General features: G+C 46.2%; 1 protein-coding gene across 1 annotated transcript; it reads right to left on the bottom strand.

Annotated features, from left to right (window-relative positions):
• Positions 1-342: 342 nt before the first annotated feature.
• Positions 343-26,483, bottom strand: LOC310940991 (putative ribonuclease ZC3H12D; the record flags this gene model as incomplete). Its single annotated transcript, XM_083906062.1, has 5 exons — positions 343-1,226; positions 14,356-14,462; positions 14,546-14,780; positions 22,857-22,996; positions 26,179-26,483. The coding sequence occupies 5 exons, from the start codon at positions 26,481-26,483 to the stop codon at positions 343-345; spliced, it is 1,671 nt and encodes a 556-aa protein (XP_083762188.1).

Genomic DNA, 26,483 nt, shown 5'->3' with positions numbered 1-26,483 from the left:
TAGGTTAATTAGGAAACATTTGTATAATGATGAGATGATGATAATATGTTTATGTGTGCCATGTATCATCACATTACAGTAACATGAGTTTTGTTTTTATTTTGACAGGTACAGGAAAAGAAACCCACTCGGGTAGATAACATTCTTTACAAAAGTAAAGAAACTTCCAGCACTTTATCAGTCTCTTAATGCGTAGAATAAAGGGCAAGTTTGGATGTCTTTGGATTAATGCCAGTCATCAGTCACTTTAAATAAAAATAGTAGAAAAGTTAGCAACCTGAAAAGTTTTCAGGTTGGTTGAGAAAACACAGGGCTCGTTTTCTGTGTGTGTGTGTGTGTGATTCAGAGGGAGATGTGGCTGGTCCTGTAGCTCTGGATGAGAGGGATCAGTGCTGACATGTCTAAAATGTCTGGGTAAGCATTCATGACTCGCTCAACTGTGCTCTGAGGGAAGAGTGTGCTCAGTTGGCTCCTCAGATCCTTCCTCCGCTCGCAGGACGTGCTCTCGTTCTGCTCCCAACTGTCGACCAGACAGTCAGAGAGACCCACCCATGGCTCTCTGGGCACGGTGTGGATTTGTCTGAAGTGATGCTTCTCTTTGTGTGGAAACAGAGCTGGGCAGGAGGACCAGGCAGGCTGCTGGTGGAGGTCGGGGGACATCCTGGTCTGCTGCTGACCACAGCTGCACTGGCTGCACATGGACAAGGAGCACTTTTGATCACGGCGGAACCCTGCGCTCAGACAGGGCCTCATTTTCCCTCTATACAAGCCTGGTAGGGAGTCGTCCTGGTGGTTCAGGCTGCAGCTGCCCACACCACTGCTGTAGCTGTGAGGGTGCAGCTCCGTGTTAAAGGACATGTCCTGGCTGTAAAGCCGGGACAGGCAGCTCTCCATGGAGCCAAAGGCCTCATCCACGTCTGGGCTGGGACACTGGTGGAGGCTCCTCGTGCTGCTGGAGTCTCTGTGATGGATAAAGAGCTCTGTGGGTGAAGCTCTATGTGAGTGTGTCTCCTCTGTGCTGATGGGTGGAGGCGTGGAGCAGCTGTGCCTGTGCTCCAGCTGGTACACAGCAGGGCTGAAGGTTGTGTCTTGCATGCTCGGTCTGGGTGAGAAGTTCTTGGCTCTGTCTCTGAGCGCCCTCAGCTCATCAGCCACAGAGAGCTGTGATTGGTTTGTCCGCTCTGGGTGGTAAAACTTGCACTTCACTCCATAAGTGCACTTCTTTCCTGGAAGAGAGAAATCGAGATTTCAGTACCTCATCTTGAACTGTTCCCAAAGTGAACAAACATCTTCTGAAAACTGTGCAACACCCTGCCTCACTCACATCAACCACTCGCTTCAGACAGTTGGGTTAGTGAAAATTCTGAGTTAATTGAAGTTAAGTAAATCAAACCTGAGAAAGAGGCAGTCTCTGAGTCTTCTCCTTACACTCCACTCTTTCATTTCCTCATTCATTCATTTAATTACACACGTGTTGACACACATATCAGGAGATGAAGATATTATATATGATATTATAGATATATTTTCATTTATACCTAGTTGAGTGATTTCTCTTCTCACCATCACTATCTAAATTAAGACTAATATTTATCTTCTACACAAAAGCAAGTTAGTTATTTTTTTGTATTGTTTCTTTTAAATATATCTCTTTTATGAATGACAGAAACAGGTGAGATGACATTGTTTGTAAAAAACAGACTCCTCCCTGTTTGAACTATAGAAATGCATCACTATATTTCATTTTCAAAGTCGAATCTGGCTGAACAGGTTGTAGTCGAATCACAACCTATTCAGTCGTATTTCAGTTCAGTGACAAAAAAAAACAACTGTTTTGCTCGTCCCTAGTTTGTTTGTATCACATATACAACTAAAACTAGAGGAGGTACTGGTAAACAATGTGCTTGATACCAAACCAAGTAGAATAGAGACAAGAGCAGAGTAGTGAGAACTGTACAGTGGTAAAGCACAATTATTTGGTATTCATAGCCTTAGATTAAGGCTACACTATGTACTAAAGTCAAGGGCCTTGCTTTACAAAGGTGCCATCTTTGCCACCATTGCAGCAACCTGAACAGACAAACCTACAAGAGCAGATGCTTATGAACCCATGGAAGAAGAATTACATCCTCTCCAGTATGGGGAGGCCATCTAGGTTCCCTGGGAAAGGAGGCGTGAGTGACTTGGCAGCACAAGCAGTGAACAATCAGTGGTGTTGAACAATTCTCATGTATGGTGCACAAACATAAAGTTCAGAGGCACATTTCACTGTCACATTCAAAGTCAATGGGCAGAATCTCACTAAAATCCTCCACTTTTTGTGTTTATGTGCAGCTTTTAAACAGCTGATCTAAGTAGCTGTAAGCTACTGTCACAATGTGGCTTGTGTTTATTAGGGTTCGAGCACGACTGTGCAAGAACCCTCTAGGAATGCAAAGGATTATTCTTTATTATTATTCTGCCATTTAATCGCCATCGCATTTTTGAGGCCTTTCCCATGCCCCAAAACTCACAGATTTTTGGGACCGCATCAATCCTGGTGAAAATTTTAAATGTTCCGTGAAAAAGCGTGGAAAATTGGAAGTGGAGGGGGCCAAAAAACGGACGCAAAAAAGTGCAAAGGAAGCAGTACAAGTTTTTTTGAAAATGAATGTGAATATGCAAATGAGCTATACAATAATCAAATATATGCCCAAAATACACCCAAGCAACGTTTTTTGTATTACAAGTTTGTTTTAGAAAATGAATATGTCACATAAGCTCCACTCTTATTGAATATGTCCTAATTTGCATAGGCAGAAACACCTTTCGTATGACAAATACATCAGCCCATACAATAGATGGCTTGGTAGTACCTGCCAGGAGTATAACCCCCGCCGGTAAATTCTTCAGGGTCATAGAGGCACACAAGCCTCCCCAACTCGACAAGGTAGCAACAAGAGGGGAGGTTTTTTATTTTTTCTAACACAAGTCTGGGTCCTCGACCCGCTCTCTGTGGCTCTTGGTACTGACAACCCCTATATCGGTTCCTGGTTTGTTCTTTGCTTAGTTCTTCATATTCATCTGATAAATCAGGCAACTGAGTTTGTGCAGCTAGTACCACGACATTCTCCACAAATGTCAGTGCAAGGGAGTCCATGTTTTTTGCATGTGCATTTCTTTGTGCTGCAGTCTTCCTTGCAACTACAGCGAACTACATTTAATATTTCTGGTGGTGCTGATCTGTTAGGGTTATGAGTTAGGGTTAACCCTAACCCCATCATCGTATTCTACTAAAAAGTTTAGTTACTCAAAAAAAGTAATTAGTCACTAGTTATTTGTTACTACTGGAAATTGTAATGAGATTACTTTACTAGTTACTGAATTTGAAAAGTAACTTCACTACTTATTACTTTACTTTCTCGTTTCTTTAATTAACCATGTAGATATATGGACAGACATCACTGAGCCTGCCCACATAGTGTTTATTGTATAATGGCATGTAAAACCATATTATGATCCAACGCAGACTGGATCATTTCTCTATGCGCAGTTTTAGAGGATCGAGTACATTCACAATGAAATACAGGAGATCCGAGTAGATCTTAGTAAAACGTGTTGACAGATTCTCAAGAGCGCACTTTTCATTGTTTTCACTCTGTGGTCTCAATCTTGTATAGAAGACGCTTTAGCGCTGTAATTAAGGGAATAACAGATGCATCAGATGAGCTGATCTCTTTAGTTGACTGCTCAAAGAGAGAGAGAGTTCTGTCGCGGGGAGTTCATAATCTGCAATCATCGCAACATCGTTTCGGGGGTTACCGGGGGAAATGGGAGGAAAAGGCAGGACCTACTTTTACTAATTTCTTAGTATTTTCCTGCTGGCTAAAAGCCTGTTCCTCTTCGTCTCCATATCCATCTCCATTTCCCTCCTTCACACCAGCAGCTTTGTCACTCAACTCGATCTCCATGACAACAGAGCCCAGGCAAGCACACACACAAGCAACACGCATGCACACACATCACTTAAACGGATCAGAACTTTACACACAGGCAAACACGGCATGGGTAACGCAGAAAAGTGCGTTACTATAGTCAAGTAAAGTAGTGTAGTTACCGATATTTTTAATGTAATATCGTTACTGTAATCCGTTACATGGCAACTCGTTACCCCCAACTATGCATTACTGTTACATATGGAGCTCTCTCTAGCTAACGGCCATATTTCCAGCCATGGAGATTCATCTATTGTAAGATTGAGATCAGCATTCCATTTGCGTTGAAGATACTAAGTTCATATCGCTAGCAGAGTTGAGCTCAGCACACCCCCAATCGAGAACTGCATTCATGCCTCTACCAAGAAGTAAACGTTCCATCTGTTAAGTCTGACAGTCAAAGTGCTTGATTCTCAACGAAGCTGCGAATTTGCAGATATCTGAAGAAGTGGTTTCTCGGGAGACCAGATTTTATGAAATGTAGGTATCATTCCTTTATCAAACAAATGCTCCAAAGTTAAAATCTACCTCTCCTCCCACATCTTAAATACAGAGTTCCTACACATTTTCCATTTCAAAATTCCATACTTTTCCAGACTCAAATTTCCAGACTTCTCTGAGGATTTTTCAGTCAATATTAAGCATCTGAATACCAATTGTTAGATGCTTATTATGTAAATAAATGGGTTTAAAACCCCTTACTCATTTTTCATGAAGCCAGCCCTCAGAAAACTTGCATCAACCCATGACACTGTGGCGAACCGACAATCGGTGACTGGCTCGACGACACATTTGGAAAATAACAAATCATTCATATTCATATTCAATTCATATCATCTACAGGTAGGCTGTGTTGTGTTAGTAACTTGTTTTGATTTGTATATATCAATATATTTAATTTTAGAAAGTGAGATAATAGTCTGGAAACAGCACTAACATTTTCCAATACCTTTTTCGTTTTTTCCATACTTTTCCAGACCTGGAAATTACCAAAATTAAATTCCATACTTTTCCATGCTGCATAGGAACCCTGTAAATCTAACTTCCTAATCGTTTGCCACGCTTGCAGACTTGTTGTAATTAAGATGTTATGGTCACCCACATTCTTAGCTCTTGAGTCCAAGGCAAATAAAAGGCTTGAGAGGCCATTACCGGCATTCACAGATTCCAGATCTAGCCATACAGATTCTGGGTCATTATTAGTCCACTCAGCTATGTATCGAAGCTGTGCAGTCAGCTGATAGAGCCTGATATTTGGGACGGCTAAGCCTCCCTGCTCTACAGATATATGCAACATAGCCCTTTTTAGTCGATTTAAAATCTTTATAGAATTCACTGCTACGGCCATTGGGGCCTGGGGATTTCCCTGATTGTAAGGTCTGCAATGCCTCTAAAACCTCCTGCTTCATAATTGGTCCATTTATTTATAGAGTTTCGAAATTATAAAACACAAAGCAACAAAGATACAATGTACACATTAGAATGTTCCCTGAGTCTCCTGTAAAGGACAAGGAATACAATCACACATAAAATATGAACGAATATGTGACTTTTTTCCAGGAAAACAAACCTTTCAGCAAAATATGCCAACTGAGTGAGCTGTGAACATTCTAACATTCTCTTCACAGCATCCAGCTCTGCTCCTCTTCACCACTGTGTCCTCCAGCTGTCCCCATCAGATTCTGACACCGCTCTACATGTTTCATTATTTATTTTTTGTTTGCATATTGTATGGGTTAGGGTTGACATGCTTTTAGATTTGGCTCGTTGTTTATTTTAATTTGTACTCTTGAATATGATGGTAAAACATTTTCCTTTGTGTATAATAAAGTTAGTTTTTACTGGTTTATTTTACTGATTTTGTTACCTTACTATACTAGACGAGTTAGATTTACACAATAAAAATGATGCATCAGGAAACAATGTAGCTCTAATTCTGAAGTTTTTATCAACCATTTTCTTCAAATTAAATCACTTTTCATTTAAAAATACTCTAATGGAGAAACACTATACAAAATAAACCACAACACATTACATTTTTTAATATTAATAATCATAAAAAGAAAAATCAGAGTTATTATAGCTCATCAAGAGCATCAACAGTCTTCATAGACAGAGTACTGTGTTTCTGAGTATCTTCTTCTGAACAACACAGGCAGGTAAAACAAGACGATCATCTGTCCCCAGTCTCTCTGGATCCACTCCACAAAGTGACAGTACGCTGTTAGTGATATTACTGTCTGCAAAACAATGAGCACAACGTTAGCGAATCAAAGTATCTGTTCTTACTGTAACATAGATGTAAGTCTACTGTAGAGATGCTAATGTTAGCTCAGCTGGTGTTATATATAAACATGGACAAATGTGGTAAAAATAAAGAAAATAAAAAATATAAAACAAAATACTCACTTTATACTCAGACGGCCATTTATCCCATTTCCTTCACACACCAGGCTAGCGCCCACTGCCACTTTTGCCTGCACAGCCGAGTTGCTCCGTGAATCGGCAAGCCGGAGAGCATGCAGCCAGAGCTTCGCAGCCGAGTGTAGCAAGAGACTGCGGCGGCACATTCAAGTGCCCAAAAAGGTTCCCCAGGCACCGCAGAGCCATATCCGTTTGAAAACTACATTCTGTTTTTTTTTGGCGGTTTGGCGCATGGAGGAGTAGGTAGGTATCCGACCAAACTCCTTTTAAAATCTGACTAATACCACTATCGTTGAATTTTGCTGACAACATGGATAGGAGAAGAAAAAAGTGAGAGAGAGCAGGAGGACGGGCCAAACGGCAGACCAAAGATACACATCAAGCTGACACAGCTAAGCTAGCGCAGGTGGACCCTGAAGCTAACTCTGAGCTGACCCTGCTTGACATGGAGAGATTACTCATTTCCATGGAGGAACGCATATAATAGCCAAGCTTTCCACTCAACTCTTAGCTGACCGAGCCATTATCGACCAACACCACAAAGCCATTCAACAGTTGGAAACGTTGGATAATGAGACCCAGACAAGGATTGAAAAACTGGAATCTAGGTGTGCTATGCTCTTTCAGAACAACAAAGACTTGAAGGTGAAACTCGATGATCTTGTAAATCGATCCAGGCGAAACAATATTTGTATAATAGGACTCCCTGAAAACATTGAGTTTCAACATCCTACAACATTCATTGACACACTGCTGAAAGAAACATTCAGACCAGAACCTTTCCCGACCTCGAATATTGCTGACAGAGCCCAACGGATCGCCGTAGCAACGAGGAATTCACCTGACGCCAGACCGCATCCCCTCATCGTGCAGATTCATCACTTTCAAACCAAGGAGTGCATCCTATCAGTCCAGTGAACTCCGCTTTAATAAAAACAAAATGGGAGGAAGAAATGGGCACTGAGATCCCTGACCCTCTATGGGTAAAGAGTTTGGAACATACTCATCGTTGTTCTAATAATGCTAGGCACTGCCTCATTCACTTTAAGATTCTACATCGTCTTCATTATTCTAAGGAGAGGTTATATAGAATATACCCTGAGATGTCCCCTGTTTGTGACAGGTGCCTTGTTGCAGAGGACACATTGCTTCACAGCTTCGTCCTGTTGGCTTAATATCTTCAGTTTAATCTCTAAAATACTTAACATACAGTTGGAGCCTAATCCACATATTATTATTTTGGGAATTTATGACGATATTAAAAGGTTAAACAACTACCAACAATGTTTTCTCTCCTATAGTCTCATCATCGCGAAGAAGCTACTTCTAATGCATTGGAAAAAGAAAGACACCCACCACAAGGATGTGGCTTACTTGTGATCTTACTAACACTCTCCACTTAGAGAGAATAAAATACACTCTTATGGATAAACTCCTACACTTTGATCTGGTCACCTCTCATTCACTATCTCACAGAGTGGAAATTAATGTTTCCCCCTAACTATAATAAAGAAGTACTGTAGAACTTTCTAGCAGTTGCCCAGCGCGTACAGTGCGAAATCAAAGGGCGATTGTCATCAAAGCAGTCGTCATCAAAGCTTTGATGACCAAAGTGCTTCTTGTATATAGCAAATCCTTTGTTTGTTTGTCATCATCTGTAAATGATCATCAGAACCTGTATGATTTGCCGGTTTACAAACTATTAAGTAGTGTATTGAGTTGTGTTTAGAATAAAACCTCTTAAAGACACTCGAGTTGTCCGCCATACTTGTTCTGGTCACCCTTTCCAGAGGGTAGTTTATCGAGCTGTAAGGAGCAGCTGGTAAAAAACTGGACAGTTGTAAACCGCTGTCGGGATCGTTGTCGAAGAACACGGTGCCGAGCGGAGAGCACCCGTCGTTGGAGAACAGCGCACCCCCAAAGACGTCACCACAACGAGCGAGCCAAAGCTGAGAGCCAACGGGGCCGTTAAAGGGCAAAATTTGCCACTACAACGGAGGAGCCGAGGGCAAGAGCTAACGGGGCTGTTAAGGGACGCAAGAAATACTGTAGCAGAGAGTAAAGTGGAGCCGTGTGTACTGCCGGTAAAAAGACCAACAGCCACTTGAGAGGCCACCAAAGTCAACGCTGAGCCGCTGAAAAGGACTAGCAGCTAGTTGCTGACGCTGCTGAGACGTGTCGTCGTGGGCCGAGAACTCGACATCTCAAGGTGAGAAAGTATCGCCACCACAACACCACACCACACGCGACGTCGTTGGCTGTGGGCGTTTCATCACTCAACACTACTAGCTTTGATCCTTTCAATCAGGCATTACCTTCCTGAAGTGAATTAGAAATTGAGATAGAAGTAAAATGGCCGAAGACAAGCCAGGATTGGAAATTCTGGAGCAAGGGTGGTCTAGTGCACAGCGCACCCTTGTGACACGTATGTACAAGCTCAATGCCATGGCTAGCGTACAGAAAGAGCATGACTCCTCGAAAGTTAGGGCAATACTGGACGCTGATTATGAGAAGTTCCTTGAAATCAGCCAACATTATATATCGCAGCACTGGAGGTAATGGAACATTCAACAGATGAAGACGAGTATGGGAAGCGACGGAGCGACACTCAGGCAAAGAGAGACGCCACCATGCGTGAGTACCACACCACGGTTGAAATGCTATGGTTCACACAAGCAGAACCGGACATAGACAACCTTGTAACAAGGCTTAGGTCGGCCCTCGATCGGGCTGAAGCACTCGGTAGGAATGATGTAGTGTCGTTGGTGCAGCAGGAGATCGAAAGTGGGAAACTCGACTTAAAACTCGCCAAACTCAGAGACACCCTGAGTGGTTGGGCAGGTTATCGTCCGCACGGGAATGATAAATGGAACCTCTTCCTGTCGTTCGAGGAAGACAAGGAGAACCTGATAAGTGGGTGGACATGCCGGCGGAAACTCCAACGGGAGGCGCCCGTCAGCTCTGCCCTGTCCCTTCACGCTGAAAGCACCGAAGATAACCCCCGCAGCTACCCCCCACAGCCTCAACAACGATCGACCGCCTTCGTCGACTTCAGTACACTCTTCTTGCTGCCTCAACGCCAATAACAACCGACCACTCCCGTCGACCCCAGCACAGGGCGAGACCCTGCGTTTCACTCACCCCCACAACCCCAGTGGACCCCAAATTTCACCCCGCCTCCAATCCTTACCAGTACACCGAGGCCGCCAAGGCCCAGCTTCCTTGCCGACTCCGGCATGGAACAAAGAAGTGGAGGACCACTCAGCAGGGGGGAAAACAGCTCAATGTGGGCCCGATCCAACGTACAATTCACTCCAGTGAGCTTACCAAAATTTAGTGGGGACAGAAGAGACTATTGGCGTTGGAAGGCCGAATGGCAAAGGTTAGAAGCACTAGCAAACTCGGCGGGGCTATTGGACGTCACGAAGCAGAGTTTGCTAGGAAGTCTGAGTACAACCGTGAAAGATAAACTCAAGATAAAGGATTGTAAGGATGCGAGAGACATCTTTAGAGTACTGGAAAACCGATACGGACATGTTGGTATCACAGCGGCAGAGATCCTGAGAGAAATACATTTTCGACCGGGTGTACAAGAGGGTCAAACAGAAGAGACTTTGGAATTGATCTCAGACGTGGAAAGGGCAATAATAGACCTCACAGACCTGGGGTACGAAAACACCATGAACCACCCCTTAATAACCACGGAGTTAGAGGGCAAACTAACCCCCCGCATGCGTATGGACTGGTTCTCATATGCTCGCAACCGTAACGTCTGCTCGACAAATCATATGGACCTTCTCCTAAATTTCCTACAGGACCAAAAGTCGTTCCTAGAGCAAGATATGGCGGTAAGAGATATGCCACCCCTCATGGACAAGTACGAGAGGCCTAAAGCCCGCGGCTACCCAGTCGGCCGGAAAAAGAAAAGGGAATCTTTTACCAGTGCAACGACCGTTGAGGGGTCATGCGCAGTGTGTGGGGAAGGACATGGAAAAGCCTTATTCTGCTGTAGGGCCTTTAGGAGGGCGACCTTATCGGAAAGAAAGGCTTGTGTGAAAAGTACCAAGGCATGCGCAAAGTGTCTTGGAGACCACAGGGTCGATGGCTTCTGCACTTCTAAGTTCCTCTGCACGAAAGCGGAGTGTAGTGAAGGAAATGTCGATCACCACTACCTCCTTTGCCCCACAGCCACCAAGCTCACAACCGTAAGAGAGAAACAGGCTCTATCAGAAGAATTATCCAGTCAACTAGAAGCCCTTAACAAAACACTCAAGGCGCTAGGCCCCCATGAAGCATTTACAGGCAGAGTGACATCAAGGGTCCACCAAGCTGGAGATGGTGACCCAGATGACTTGAAAGAGCACCCAGGCCTTTTTATGTTCGTGACCGCTAAGGCAGAAGGTGGGGTCAGTCTCGGGACCTTCGTAGATCCTGGTTCTGACACCAATTACATCACACACCAAGCCGCCAGAAAGCTTGGATTGACCGGCACGCCAGCCCCAATGACCATCAGTGGGGTCGATAAGATGAAGATGAAGAATAAAAAGGGAACCAAAAGGTACCGTGTAACAATACAGACACGAACTCCACGGGGCACCCTGAAACTCCACCAAATGATTTGCTACGGATTGGACACTATATGCGAAGTGAGGCACGTGATAGCACCGGAACGTCTACAGCAGTTTTTCCCAGACGTCAAGCTGGAGGAATTAACTCGCCCAGATAAAATCGATCTACTGATCAGTATCCGAGAGGGCTCCATTGCCCCCCATACGCTACAAAAAGTTGGTAACCTGGTGCTATCGGACGGGCCCCTAGGCAAGATTGTGAGTGGAACCCATCCAGCCCTTTTCGAGGATGTGGAGATGGAAGAGCACTTGAGGCATTGTAGGACAACAGCAAAGACAGAAACAAAAGCAGCAGCAACGTCGGTGGAAAGGTACGAGTCAGAAAAGGATGTAACTGACACGGATGCTCATGCAGAACCTGCACCGAGTGAGGACAACCTTGCTCTGGCCGAGGCTGAGACCGAACTAGCGTGTGAAGCTACGTTGGCCGAAGCCGGACCAGCATGTGAAACCGCGACTGAGCCTGAACCGGAGGTTGGGGCAGAGTCCGGACCTGAACCAAAACCAAAACCAGAGGTCAAGGTAGAACCAGAACCGGAGGTTGAGGCAGAGACTGAAGGTGATGCCAAGCCAGGGGTGAATGAGAACCCCGAGCCAGAGATAACAACTGAACTGGCCGAACTCACCCAAGACGTCGATGATGATGATCTCCTGGGGACAGGTAAACATGTAAGACCCAGATGCCCTCAACCCCATTAGAGCGGTTTTCCTCAGATTCAGGGAGGGGAAGCATCTTGGTGACATCACCAAGATGTACAATTCAGTGTGGCTGGAAGAACAAGAAGTTCACACGCATCGATTCTTGTGTAGAGACTCACCGTCTGATGAGACTGACGCTGTAGTGAGAGTGAACATGGGAGACAAGCCCACTGGATACATCGCACAGGTAGTCATACACGAGACCGCAAAGTTACCCCAGTTCACTTACATCAAAGAGGAAAAAGGAGTGATGGAGGAAAACGCCTACATCGATAACCTTCTCGCCTCCCACAACAACCTACAACACCGAGATGAGATCCTGAAAGCAGCGGAAAGGATCCTGAAAGGAGAGGGTTTTTACCTTAAACCCTGGACCTGGTCAGGTCAAAGTGGGAGGAAGGACGAGACAAAACCAACCCAGGCTCTGGTGCCGCCAAATCAACTAAGGGGAGAAGACAACAACCTTGTGCAGGGAGACAAGCCTTTGGTGATGGCCCCTATTGACTTCTCTAAGAGAGAGGAGAAGACGGGAACTAGGATTGACCCCACTAAAAGAGAAGTGGATGTAGGGACACCAGGACTTTGGAGGCCTCGTTGCGTCCTACTGAGCCAGATTGCTAGGCGGAACAACCCCTGGGATAGAGGCAGGTGGCACAGGGTTAGAATCCTCCACCACGTGGTGTTTCCGGATAGACTCCCACCAGCGGAGAAGTGGTTGGCTCGTACAGTAAGAGCCCCGGTTTCACCAAAGTGGGAGGCCGCACCAACAGTGAAAGAACTCAAAACTACGTTCCTAAACCTGCGCCTGGCCGCCCAAAAGGTAGTCACATTCCCTGTCACGGCACTAGACAGACTCGTCGGCAGAGATGAAGCTTCAGGGCCCCCGCGGCACTATGGTAGAGTCCAAAACTTCGCTCAAGAAGGGGCTGGAGTCCCCCTTGCCCCCGACAATGCTTGGATTAGCTCCCTCCTCACACGGGAGGCCCGCATAGTCAATTATGAGGGCGTTGCTGGAACACTGCTCCGAGTGAGGCCCAAAGCATGGGTGGTGCAGGGGCCTAGGTTCATCAGAAAAATCATTTACTCTTGCGTGCACTGCCATAGAACCAAAGCGAAGATAGGCAGACAAGTAATGAGTGACCTTCCTCTTGAACGAACTGAACCAGCCGCAACGTTTGAGTTAATGGCGCTGGACCTCTTCAGGTCCTATGTTGTCAGAGACACTGTGGAACCAAGAACAAAGATGGTAGTCTGGAGTGTGGTATTCAGCTGTGTGGCCTCAAGAGCAGCGTACGCTGGCATTGTGGGAGACCTGTCAACGGAAGGACTCGTGGAAGCATACCAGCACTCCGCGGCTCTCAGGGGCCACCCAAGAAAGCTCTCGGGCCCGAGCCTTTCCGTCTGGCAGAAGTGGCACACACTTACTGGAAATACTGCAGTTGAAGACTTGGTGTGGTTGGCCGGCCAGAACACATGCAGGGGTCGATTCAGGCTGGGTCGAGTCGCAGAAGTATGTCCTGATGCGAAAGGCGTGGTACGAGACGCGAAAGTGAGAACTTGCCAAAATTGTCCAGTCTCTGGTAGGCATTGCAAGAAAGGCCAGGGGGTGGAAAACTGTCCCTTCACCATCCTCCACAGGGATGTCAGGCAGCTGGTAGTCCTACCACCAGTGGAACGGTCCCCACCACGTGGTGTTCCTAGGTCGCCCTCACCGCGTGGTGCGTTTCGGTTAAGGATCAAGACCCCCCCTTCACCCGTCGATGGGGTGTTTCGGTTATGGATCAAGACCCCCCCTCCACCAGTTGGTGGGGTGTTTCGGTTATGGATCAAGACCCCCCCTCCACCAGTTGGTGGAGTGTTTCGGTAAAGGATACCATGAGACATTAATTAATTAATTAATTAATTAATTAATTAATTAATTAATTAACATGTAATGTGTATCAGTATGTATGTATGTTTATGAAGCAAACCTTTAATTACGCACGTTGTGTAAAATGTGTAGTGCGTCAATGTAGGTACTGTTTAAGGACGTGGCTTTATGTACTTTAGGTAGATGTTACGTCTGCTTGAATCTTATCGTCATCAACAGATTAATTGTAATCTATTACAAATGTTTGAATTAGTTGCTGTGGCTTACTTGGGTTCAAGAACCAGGAAGCCAAGTGGGAGGTGTAGAACTTTCTAGCAGTTGCCCAGCGCGTACAGTGCGAAATCAAAGGGCGATTGTCATCAAAGCAGTCGTCATCAAAGCTTTGATGACCAAAGTGCTTCTTGTATATAGCAAATCCTTTGTTTGTTTGTCATCATCTGTAAATGATCATCAGAACCTGTATGATTTGCCGGTTTACAAACTATTAAGTAGTGTATTGAGTTGTGTTTAGAATAAAACCTCTTAAAGACACTCGAGTTGTCCGCCATACTTGTTCTGGTCACCCTTTCCAGAGGGTAGTTTATCGAGCTGTAAGGAGCAGCTGGTAAAAAACTGGACAAGTACTGTGACGGAAGGATAAGGCTGGTATTTATTTAGGTTTTTGTTTTTGTTCGTTGATTTTTCTGCAACGAACAGAAAAATGTGTGAAAGTGTGTATGTGTGTGCGTGCATGTGTGCGTGCATGCATTTGTGTACTTACCGTATGGACAGTGCTGCAGCTTGTTGTCTGTGCTTCTGAACTTCTTCCTCAGAAAATCATCAATGGTTGGACCATTTCTGCCCAGAGGATCATATGGAGGCATGAACCTGCAGCACACACGTAGAAAGAGTTAGGGTCTGGTCATATTTATCCCATGCATGTGTGATCGTGATCACCCCTGCACTCTTACTTGTCATTGGCAAATGTATACATCAGCAGCCTCTCCTCAATAAACTTCTTCCATTGTGGATTCTCCGTCTGAAGGTCGCGGTAGTTGTCGTTGGACACTATGATGCCGTCCGAGTCGAAGGCCAGCTTAACAATGTAGCGGTCATCATAGCAGACCACCCTCTTACCGTTGACACATCGAGATGGTGTGTACACCAGGATCTTCCTTCTTTCCAGCTCATGAAGGACGTGCTGATCTGTGAGACACATGACACAGTGTTAGTGCTCGAGTCTATACTTTTTACTTTATGCTTCCTTTAGGGAACATTATTAGAAAACACAACATAAACTTTCAGTGTTATGCAGATGACACACAGCTATCAATGAGGCCAGATTAAATAAATCAGGTTGTTCAACTCAAGGAAGTCCTGGATGACCTGTAACTTTCTACTTAAACTCAGAAAAAAAACTTATTATTAACTCATTATACTCAGCCCTAAACACCTACCCCTCTGACCACATTGTCACTTTAGATGACATCACCATGGCAACCATGGAACCTTGGAGTTCTCTTTCATAATATCTCGTGAGATGTCTCACTATGGGATGCACGCCCCTGCTGCAGCCCTCAGAAGCATTAATCTCATTACGCCAATCCTGATTGGCTGGTGAAAGTGTCCGTCTGCCACAGGTAGTCCCACCTACCATAAATACTGTGTGTGGACGGGACCACGTCATTCAAACACCTCTTCTCACTCGGAGCATATCTCACGTCCAGGGCTAACTGGCTAAACTGTCCACAGGCGGATCTTATTTAGCTTCTGTCGCAGGGCGCCAGTTGCCTTGGATTTATTTGCTTCGTCGGTAACACCAGACCAAATTTACCGAATATTAGCACACCAGCTAATCTTCGGTCCTTGCGGTTATCATGCCAGATAACCTCCCAGCTCGTCGCCCCACCACGGCGTTCGAGCACCTAGTGTTATCACACCAGCTAACCGTCCAGCTCAGCGTCCCACCACGGCGCTCCGAGCACCGAGTACTAACACACCAGTTTATTTCTCGGTTTTTCACAGTTAGCACACCAGCTAACAGCCTCGACTCCCTGCCTGCGCACCAGCTCGCACGGAATGGCGGCTAAAATCCCTCACACCAGAGGGCACGGAGATTTCGAAGCCCGGCTCTGTCCCTGCAGGAATAAGATATCGATTAAGGATCCACACCAGGTCTGCTCGAGCTGCCTGGGGCTGGAACACGCCCGGCTGGCTATCGATGTCCCCGGCTCCTGTCAAAGCTGCGCGGCGTTCACCGCCAAGAGTCTCCGCAGACGGCTTGCGCACCAAGCTAGCCTGTCTGGCCGTGACCCATATCTCCCTTCTGACGGCGCCACCGTCCAAGACTGAGAGGAGATGGAGGTCGCTGCAGTGGCACCGGGGGTTAACATCAGCTGGGGCTCCCAGCTTGACTTAGCCGCGGTTCCCCCGCCGGAGGAAGACGTCCTAGATTTGGACTATGGGGAGGATGATGATGTCGCTTCTGAACTCCCAACCTGCCGTCCAAATCTGACCGTTTCCAGTCAGCGCTGACTGAGAAGGCATATAAGGCGGCGGCGCTCTCGGCCAGAGCGCCCAATATTCTCTCCCTGCTCACGGCTTATCAGGCTGAGTTATGTGAGGATTTTGGGAAAACTCAGGACCAAGTCGCGTGGGAGGAGATACCGATCATCACTGATCTGTGTCTCCGTGTCTAGCGTTGCGTGGTCCAGGCCACAGGACGAGCGATGGGGGCTATGGTTCTGCAGGAACGAGCGCGGTGGCTCAACCTCGCAAACCTGTCAGACAGGGAGAAGGAAGACATCCTGGACATGCCCATTGTCCCAGACGGGCTTTTTGGCTCCGCGTTGGCTTCAATGCAGCGGCGATGTGAAGCCAAAAAGAAAGAGGATGAAGCTCTTCAGCTCTGCCTTCCTCAGAAGCCCCCAGCTCCTTCTCCGCCTGCACAGTGCAAAACCTTTGTGCAGGCGGTTTCCCAGGGTTCACGGTACAGGTCTCCTAGACTGCCGAAGCCCCAGCCAGCCCCGCAACCCCACTTGGGCAGGGTCAGCTGGTCCAAGAAACCCTCGGCTCCGGTCACAGCTCCACCGGCACAGCCCACGCCAGCTGCCACACACCGAGCCACGAAAAAGAAGAGAGCAGCCTGACAGCCCCTCTCTCCTCCGGTGATGTAGCTGGAAGTTCCCCGTTCTCCAGCTTCACCTGTTTGGCCTTTGAGCGTGATCTCCCGGCGGTCCATGCCAGAACGAGCCGAGAGAAGAGGACATCTGACAGCGGAGGGTTCAGCGGTTGCCTCTCTCTCATGTCCACAAGCACGCTCACACACAAATGTTTTCATAAAGAAAATAAAAAGTGTTCCGCTGCCGCATCCAGGCCGAGTGCCGAGGGCGCAGCTAATAAAAAAATCCCAAACTATCACTATAAACAGCGCTGTGGCGATGCCCGCTGTCGGAGGAGGGTCGTATCCCTCCCCGAGTAGGGGGCTGTGGTGTCCCCACCGCTGCGCTGTCCACCCAGGGCAGTGTCACTGTTCCACCAGTAGATGGCGCCACCGAACTGCGGCTGAAGCCTCTCGAAGTGGAGGAGCTGCAGTGTGTCTCCACTCTCTCCCTCAGACGCGAGAGATGGGCTACACTAGCAGCTTCACCCTGGGTGTTACGGACGATTTCGTGGGGGTACAGGCTGCAGTTCGCAGCTGTGCCCCCGCGTTTCGCCGGCATAATACACTCCCAGGCTCAGGGAGAGACAGCTCGCGTTTTACAGGAGGAAATCCTCTCACTGTTAAACAAAGGAGCAATTTGTGTCGTCTCTCCTGCACAGTGTCAGATCGGTTTTTACTCCAGGTATTTTCTCGTTCCCAAACGAGGGGAGAGCGGGATTCGCCCTATTCTGGATCTACGGGCTCTGAACAGATATCTCAGGAAATACAAGTTCAGGATGCTGACACACGCATCCCTGCTGCGTCTTGTGCGTCAGAACGACTGGTTCACTTCTGTCGATCTGAAAGACGCGTATTTCCACATCCCCATTTATCCACCCCACAGAAAATATCTGAGGTTCGCTTTCCAGGGGATCTGTTACGAGTACCGCGTACTTCCTTTCGGTCTGTCTTTAAGCCCGAGGGTGTTTGTGCGGTGCACGGAGGCGGCAATAGCCCCGCTGAGATGGCAGGGCATCCGACTGGCCACATATCTGGACGATTGGCTGCTTTTGGCACAATCGGACCAGGAGGCCAGGGCGCATACGCGTATTCTCATGGAACACCTGTTATACCTGGGTTTCGTGATAAACGCGGAGAAGAGCATGCTGTCTCCGGCTCAGGACATAATCTTTCTGGGACTGTCCCTGAACTCGGTGACTTTGACAGCGCGCCTTTCGGCGGAGCTAGTGGAAACATGTCTCGCGCTCTTTCATCCAGGCAAATCTGTTCAGTTCAGATTGTGCCTTCGATTACTCGGACTTATGGCATCTGCCATCTCGTAGTCCGCCTCGGTCGCCTACACATGAGGGAATTCCAGCTCTGGGTGGCCTCATGCCGGCTGTATCCCGTGCGTCATGGCGCACGGAGAGTGCTGGTTACACCGGCGTGCGCCAGGGCGCTGCACCATTGGCGTGTCCCGTCTTTCCTGACGCACGGAGTGCGCATGGGCTCTGTCCTGTCCAGGAAGGTGGTCACTACGGACGCCTGCCTGACAGGATGGGGCGGGATTCACAAGGGCCGGTCTGTGAGGGGCCACTGGAATGTGGACCTCCAGCGGTCTCACATAAATTTCCTGGAACTTTCAGCGGTGTTTCTATCCCTGAAGAAACACCGGTGTACGGGGAGTGGGCTGAACAGACCCATTACGGTCGGGCAGCAGTGGATCTGTTCGCGTCGGGAGAGAATACACGGTGCGCATGGTTTTACTCTCTGCGCAGCATGGACACTCCCCATGCGCACGTCTGGCCGCACAAGCTTCTTTACGCGTTCCCCCCGCTGGCCTTGGTTCCCCCCACTCTGTCCAGGGTGAGGGAATACGGCCACACACTGATTCTGATAGCTCCACATTGGCCTGCAATGCACTGGCTGGCGGAGATTTATCGGTTGCTGCGCACTCAGCCCTGGCAGCTCCCGCTGCGCAGGGACCTGCTGTCGCAAGGGGGGGGAGCGGTTTTTCACCCGCACCCAGAACGCATGGCGCTGTGGGCTTGGCCCCTGAGTGGCTCAATCTATCAGCTGTGGGACTCTCACAGCGTGTGATTTCCACTATACAAAGTGCTCGAGCCTCCTCCACTAGGCCTCTATATGACTGTAAGTGCAGAGTGTTGAGTGAGAGTTGGTGCCACAGGAACAGCCACGTTCCCTTTCAGTGTCCAGTGGGAGTGATTTTGTCATTTCTGCAGGACCTGATTGACAAACATAAAGCCTTCTCCACAATCAAAGTGTACTTAGCGGCTATCGCCGCCTGTCACGTGGGTTTTGGGGCCAGCACCCGCTGGTTTGCCGTTTTATGAAGGGGGCACGCAGGCTCCTTCCCGTGTCCAGACTGCTGGTACCGCCATGGGATCTGGCTGTGGTTTTGGAGGGGCTTAAAGGGTTTAAACGGGCGATGTGAGGATGATTTTGAAGCCCAACCCGGCTTTTGTGCCTAAGGTGGTTGGTTCATGTTCTCCTATTGACCTTGTGGCCTTTCCTGCCTCACCAGGTGGGTGGTCACATGTGTTGTGTCCAGTTCGTGCTGTGCGCACTTACATGGATGGGACAAAGGCATTCAGGAGGAGCGATCAGCTGTTCATCTCCTGGGCTACGCCTCATAAGGGAAAACATGTCAAAAAGCAGCGCCTGTCCCACTGGGTGGTGGAGGCGATAGCTTTAGCCTATACGAGTCAAGGTTTGCAGCCGCCTGTGGGCCTGCGAGCGCATTCGACTCGAGGTTTGTCCGCATCCTGGGCCTTGTTCAGGGGATTTCTGTTCAGGACATTTGTGCTGCGGCGAGTTGGTCCTCGCCTCTCACTTTTGTTCGTTTCTATATGCTGGACGTTTCCGCTCCGTGCGTAGCACGAGCAGTTTTACTGTCCTCGTAGAGCAGAGCAGAGGACCTTCCCTGTTGGTTGGTGGATGCTTGATATGCTTGTCTGGCAATACGGGAGCTACGACATCCCATAGTGAGACATCTCACGAGATATTATGAAAGAGAACTTAGGGTTATTAACATAACCCCGGTTCTCTGAGTAATATGAGTGAGATGTCTCACCAGACAACCCTTCTTGCTTGGGCGAGTGAGAAGAGGTGCTTATCTTGAATGACGTGGTCCCGTCCGCACACAGTATTTACGGTAGGTGGGACTACCTGTGGCAGACGGACACTTTCACCAGCCAATCAGGATTGGCGTAATGAGATTAATGCATCTGAGGGCTGCAGCAGGGGCGTGCATCCAATAGTGAGACATCTCACTCATATTACTCAGAGAACCGGGGTTATGTTAATAACCCTAAGTTATTTTTGACCAGGACATGTCATTTGATTCACACATAAAACTCTTTTCCAGAACAGCCTCCCAATGACAGTTTTGGAGGTGGACACTCTCTCTGTATTTAAAGTTAGACTTAAAACTTTCCTTTTGATAAAGCTTATAGTTAGAGCTGACTAAGGGTAACATGTTTGATTGACTGCAGCTGAGGACGTGTCAGGTCTGTTACCATGAGCCAACTAACCAGAGGTGGAAATCATCATTCACCTGTCCTCCTCATCATTCACTTGTCCTCCTCATCATTCACCTGTCCTCCTCATCATTCACCTGTCCTCCTCATCATTCACTTGTCCTCCTCATCATTCACCTGACCTCCTCATCATTCACTTGTCCTCCTCATCATTCACCTGTCCTCCTCATCACCTCCAGTACAGTACTTCCACAAAAAACAGTTAAGTAAAAGTCAAATTACTCAATTACAGTAACGCAAGTTAGTGTAATTCAATACTTTCTACCTGTCAGCAACTACTGCTGACTGGTGCAGACTGCCCAACTGTGAATTGTGTGAAAATTGTCCTGGGATTGTCCTGTGTCCCCAGCTTTAACAAACACACTCAGCAGGGGTCGGTTTCACAAAGCAGGTTCAACAAACTCTGAGTCTAACCCTGAACTCTGAGTTGATCTACTCTGAGAGAGGAAACTCTGTTTTCGGTTCCACAACAGCTGATTTGATTAGTTTGTTCAACTCGGAGTAGTTTCACCTGAAGTTAAGCTTCTGCACCACAAGTCTAAAAAGACAGCATCAATGGAGCCCAGTTTCGACGAGTCACCATGGCAACGGGGAAGAGGAGGGTGATGTTCTTCATCCACTGGAGTTAGAAATATTAATGTGCTCATACGGTGAGTTTGAGCAAGTTTTTAGAAGGAAGTGTAACACCGCTGCAGCAGAAAAAGAGAGGGAGACGGTGTGGGAGAACACTGCTGCTCGGGTCAATGTGTAAGTTTAAATGTCGTCCTTTGCACAATCACAATAATATTACAGAGGAAAACTGCTTGAGTTGTAGACTATTAATTTATTTATTTAGGTGTAATCCCACAGGGGAGAAGGGCACTTGGCAGCAGATTAAAATGAAACACAAAAACATTGTTCAAACAGGTAAGACCTCGGCATAATCTCATGGGATTACCTCATTTTGATCATGTTTTACATTGTGAAGTAAATATGAAGTGGCTGTTTGACTGTACAGTTGTTTTATCCCCAACGTAATGCTGTTTTCACACATAAATTACTTCTCATTTATATCATGTTCTCTGCATCTCCGATGTTGTATAAAAAAACTCCCATTTGCAAAAAGTCGCAGTGCAACACATCTGCTGGGATGTGAGAGCATGACTTAAGTTGTTAATGTTGGAAATGTAAGGACGGATTAGGTTGTGAATGTAAATGATGAACTGTGACATGAAACGGTACCGATCAAAAAGAGAAGTGTCTTGAAAGGCAAGATCATCTAATCTGATAATAATCAGATGATAATCATCTCTCAACGAATATTTGATTCTCTGCACTGTAATGCTGCACCTTCATCCACGGATCACAAATTGTGTTTTATCCGAAATCCATGGGAGTGGTTATCTATCTATAACCCGATCATAGCCCAGGTTGACTCATACAGATACCTGGGCATATGCACTGATCAATTGTCATAGGGTTCCAGGTAAATCATGTCTGCACAAAGTTACAGCAGGGGCTTCACCTCCTCCCTACACTCACAGTCTTTGGTGTCTCATGCTGTAGCTGAGTGGGTCATGTGGTTTGAATCAGCTGGTCTGGAAACCTCAGTGTGCAGAGGGCTCTAAAGATCATAGGAGTTAGGTAACATCTACCTCCAGGCCTCCAGTTTTTGAAGAGACAGTCATAAAACCAGCCCCAAAAACTAGCATTCGATTCCACCACTCTGGAAGCAGCTCCTCCCCTGCGTGTGTGTGCTATGAGATTAGTATTTTTTATTGTTTTTAAAATATTGTCTTATTTTATCACGATACAAGCTGACATGGTAGTAAGTAAGTGATGCTGAATGAAGAATTAATGAACAGACATCTTTAGATCAGATTAGTTGGAGCTGCCAAACAGAAAGTAGATAAGAGAAGGAACATAAGGAGGGATTTACTGACACTCACCACATGAGCTGCTGCTAACATGCCAGGACACATGTGTTTATTTGACTTTGATTCTGTTTCCAGTAAATGTAGCCACTGTCCTGATGCAGCACACTGAAGGAAACACTCTTCCTGTTGTCACTTAATTTCTGTTTCTTATGATAATAATAATAATAATAATAATAAAATGTAGTAAATGCGCTGTATTTATATATCACTTTGTTAGTTTTGATGACCACTCAAAGTTGCTTTACACCACAGTTTTGCCCTTCACCCATTTCACACCCATTCATTCACACTTTCATACAGCGCCTCTGTGTGCAGGACATTTTTCTATCACTCATCTTTCATACCCATTCACATGCTGCTGGGGTCAAACTTTTTGTTTTTTTTCCATCACATCAGTGACGTCACAGTTCATGATCAGGTTAAAACAGGTATTCCTGCTAGTTTTAGTGTGAACGTGGCTCCAAAGAGGAGTGTGTCCTGAAGCTGAACCCGCATCACTGACAGACTGTTTTAGTTGTTTCCTGGTACCTGCTGCCATGTTTTTACACTCTGTGACATCAAACCTCAAACTCAAACAGCGTCCAGGAAAGAACATCACAAATACCTTCCCCAGAGAACTGGCAGGAGATTATCAGTGTGAGTCATCTCAGTCACATGACCTCACCTGTGATGGGAGCGTCTGGTCGTGACTGTTCCTTCCTCCACAGAGGAACGAACACGGTAATGTCCTGCAGCCCTTTGTCCCAGAACCAGTTCACTGCGAGCTGGAGACCCTGGCACGAAAACACCTTCTTGTTGCCATAGCTACAGAGACATAAAACAGAGTTCTTGTTTTGTTTTTGGCAGTTTTTTCAGTACTTCTTCTTTTGTCAGCCACAGTTCTCTGTTTCTGGGGAAGTAGATGTGTCATAAGGTTCTTCATGTTCATTCAGAAGTGACTCTTAAGTCAATGTAAAGTCATTTTGTTTGGCCGCCTTTTTTCATGTTTAGTTTTTTTATATCTCAGTATATCTCAGTTTGAGTTTGGTCAAAAGAAGAGAGAAGATTCAGTCCCTAAATGTACTAGAGGACTGAGGCTGCTTTCATTTTGCTGTCCAAATCAAATAATGAATAAAAGACAGTTAGATCAGTATTTCAGCTTTTGATATCCAGGTATTTTCATCAAGCTATACAGCTGAGATGATAACCTTTTTTTTTTATAACAGAACAAAAGTATTTGATAAACGTGAATTAGATAAAAAAATTAACATTTCGTTGCTATAACAGCATCAAACCTGTGACCCACTGACAGCACCACCAGGCTTCTCCTCTTTAGCAGGAACATGCAGCTCAGCAGGGTTCAAGTCTGCAGTCGGCAAACTTCATATTAACTCTTAAACTGTAAACAAATACACGAGAAATGAATATGTTACTGTATAAGTAATAATAACACTGATGGATCTGCAGTGGGAACCCTCTCTATCAGTCTGCAGTGTGCCACCATGCTCTGGTGTCATTCTTCTTCTTCATGCGCTAATGTTTCTGTACATGCGACACCTATTGCATGTCTGTCCATCCTGACAGATCCCTCCTCTGTGGCTCTTCCTGAGGTCACATTTTTCCTCTGAGTTTTTCCTCACTCAATGTGAGGGTCTAAGGACTTGAGGGTGTTGCTTTCTGTACAGACTGTAAAGCCCTTCGAGGCAAATTGTGTTTGTGAGGTTGAGCTATAAATAAAATTGACATGACTGAACTTGAATTGATGGCAGTGACTAAAGTTAGCCAGACTTGCATTTTTACACTTTTCTTTTGTAATCCTAAATTGCTTCTAATAAGTGTATGGCACTCAAAAACGTAATATAAACCCACCAGGTTTTGAAACTCATCATTATGTGATTCTCATATTATTATGATAAAAAGTATGACCAATTAAAAAATTCAGACCGAATAAAATAATTGGCCGAGCTTCCTGTCTGTCTTCTGTTGCGCGCCTCGACGACCGCTGTCACAGCTTGTGAGTCTCTAACACAGCAGTGTTGCCAACATGGCGACTTTGTCGCTAAATCTGTCGACTTTTTGTGGTGTTTGGAGACTCTGCCGTGAAAGGCCGTAAGCACCTAACCCTAACCCTCCAAGCCTACAGTCAGAATACAGCGGAGAACCTTCACACTCATCAGGCATAGCTGCTGCCATTCCGCCCTGGAGGTTGGGACTTTGAGGGAGGCGGAGGTGTTCATGTTCAAATTTTTACTAAAGCCCAATTTATACTCCTGCGTAAAGTGCTCTGCGTAGCTACGCAGAGTCCTCTGCGTCGACGCAGAACCTGTCGAAGAGCCTCTGCGTAGTCTCCGTCTGCACGAAATATTTTTTAAGTGTCCGTCACTCCGTCAAGGGACTACGGAGACGGCAATAGCTGCGATTGGTCCTCAGGACAGGCTGAGCTAAGCTGCTCTGTGCCGGCTCTCGGTGCGCTCCGGGCGTCCTGACAGAGGCGGAGCTGATCCCCGCCGATAACGCCGCTGCCGAACTATAAATACGTCATATCTTAACACACACAGCACATGTTTAGACTCTAAATGGCCAATTTCTCGCCTCAAATTATCTTAAAACTGCGTTCCGTGACACAGAAAAGTGAGAAACGGCCACTTTTTCAACAACAACAGTCTTTCTTTCTCGGACGCCATTGCTCACTGTAGCCAGAAGCACAACAACCTTGCGCAGCGACCCCTACTGATCGGGCGGGAAATTGCAGCGAGTGTCCGTCACCACGACGCAGAAGTATAAATGCTCGAGGCGTCTCCGTGGTGACGCAGACGGATAACGCATACGCAGTCGGAGAAGTATAATGTGGCCTTAAGTGCTGTGAGACATGCAAGAAAGGTAAGTATAGCTTTAATGCTGCTCCTTTTAAAGCACTTCCTCTCCTGAGTAAACAATGTCTTTACAGGAAGGTGTGAGAAAACTCTCTTTTGTTCCCCTGGTTGAACTAATATCACACCCTAAGCCATTTGGTGGAGTAAATTTAGAGTGAGAACTTCCTTGTCACCTGAAGAAAAAAATGAAGAATGCAGCTGCTCACTGTGTTTTCACTTCCCTCATCTGTAAAGAAGAAGCGATCACATCAAGATCAGCAATGGAGAAACCATTCATTTATTCTCCTGTAAACACTCACAAACACATCAGCTCTGCTCATATTGGACCCAGTCATTTTCCAGGAAGTCACTGACACCGTTTCATGGAAATTATTCTAATGCGTTACATTGTTTTTGCGTTGACCTGCAAAAGGAAACCAGTGGAACAGAGACAAGATGTCGTGTATATTTACTCAGCAAATGCACTTACATGTAAACATAGTTTGGAAGTAAATATATGAAACTAAGGAAACTTAATTGGTGTGTTCATCCAAAACAAAAACATATTTTAAATCTTACTATGGATTATGTGTTATATTTAAATCATATGAGAATTATTTTTTATTATTATTTTGCGGGTAATGATGACATGCGTAGACATGGGGATGTAAAGGTGATCAGTGTTTCTGATGAATACTACAAACATGTTACTGTATCATGAAGCTGCTAAAACATCTGTTTACTGTTAAATCGTCTTTATTCTCAGGTTATTTTAAATCTGTACTTTTATGCATCAATATGAAATAACCATCACAATACTGGCATTTCAAGTTTCGCAAATACTACATCCTAAGAGCAATCTTTTATTGAATTTATTTTTTGTTTTATTCTGTGCACAAATAAACCTATAATTATTATATCAGCTCCAGCTTTCTTTAAAACATTAAACCGGACAGTAAAGATAACATTATTACAAATGTTGTTATTATTATTATTATTATTATTATTATTATTATTATTATTATAAAAGCCTGCTCAACAATTGTTTTTACTTTAAGATTTTGTTCATAACCCTTCTGTATTTTAAAAACAAAGTTTCCTCAGTGGTACAGACTGAACAAACTCAAGCAGAGTGAGTGAGAGGACTTGACTCACCTCATGGCCACATTGCTTCCATCTATAACCACTGGTCTGAATCCAGCAGCAGGCTCTCTGTCCCTGGTGTGACTGGGACCAGGACTGCAGCCTCTGGGCACCAGTTTGGGACTATTGTTCTTTTGTTGACTGCTGTCGTTGTCGTACGAGTAAGACTGGCAGGTCTTTATCAGCTCCTCCAGGATGTCATTGGTCTGGGCATCATGGTGGAGGCTCTCCAGGACCCTCAGGATGTCAGTATGAGAATATCCTAACTTGAGAAATCGATCCACCTTGGCGTGCTGCTGCAGTTGGTGCTGGTCCAT

Source organism: Microchirus variegatus (assembly GCF_963457635.1).
Source record: "Microchirus variegatus genome assembly, chromosome: 19".
Classification (NCBI taxonomy): Eukaryota; Metazoa; Chordata; class Actinopteri; order Pleuronectiformes; family Soleidae; genus Microchirus; species Microchirus variegatus.
The sequence above is the reverse complement of the archived record's forward strand: the minus strand, read 5'-3'. Positions and strand labels throughout refer to the sequence as shown.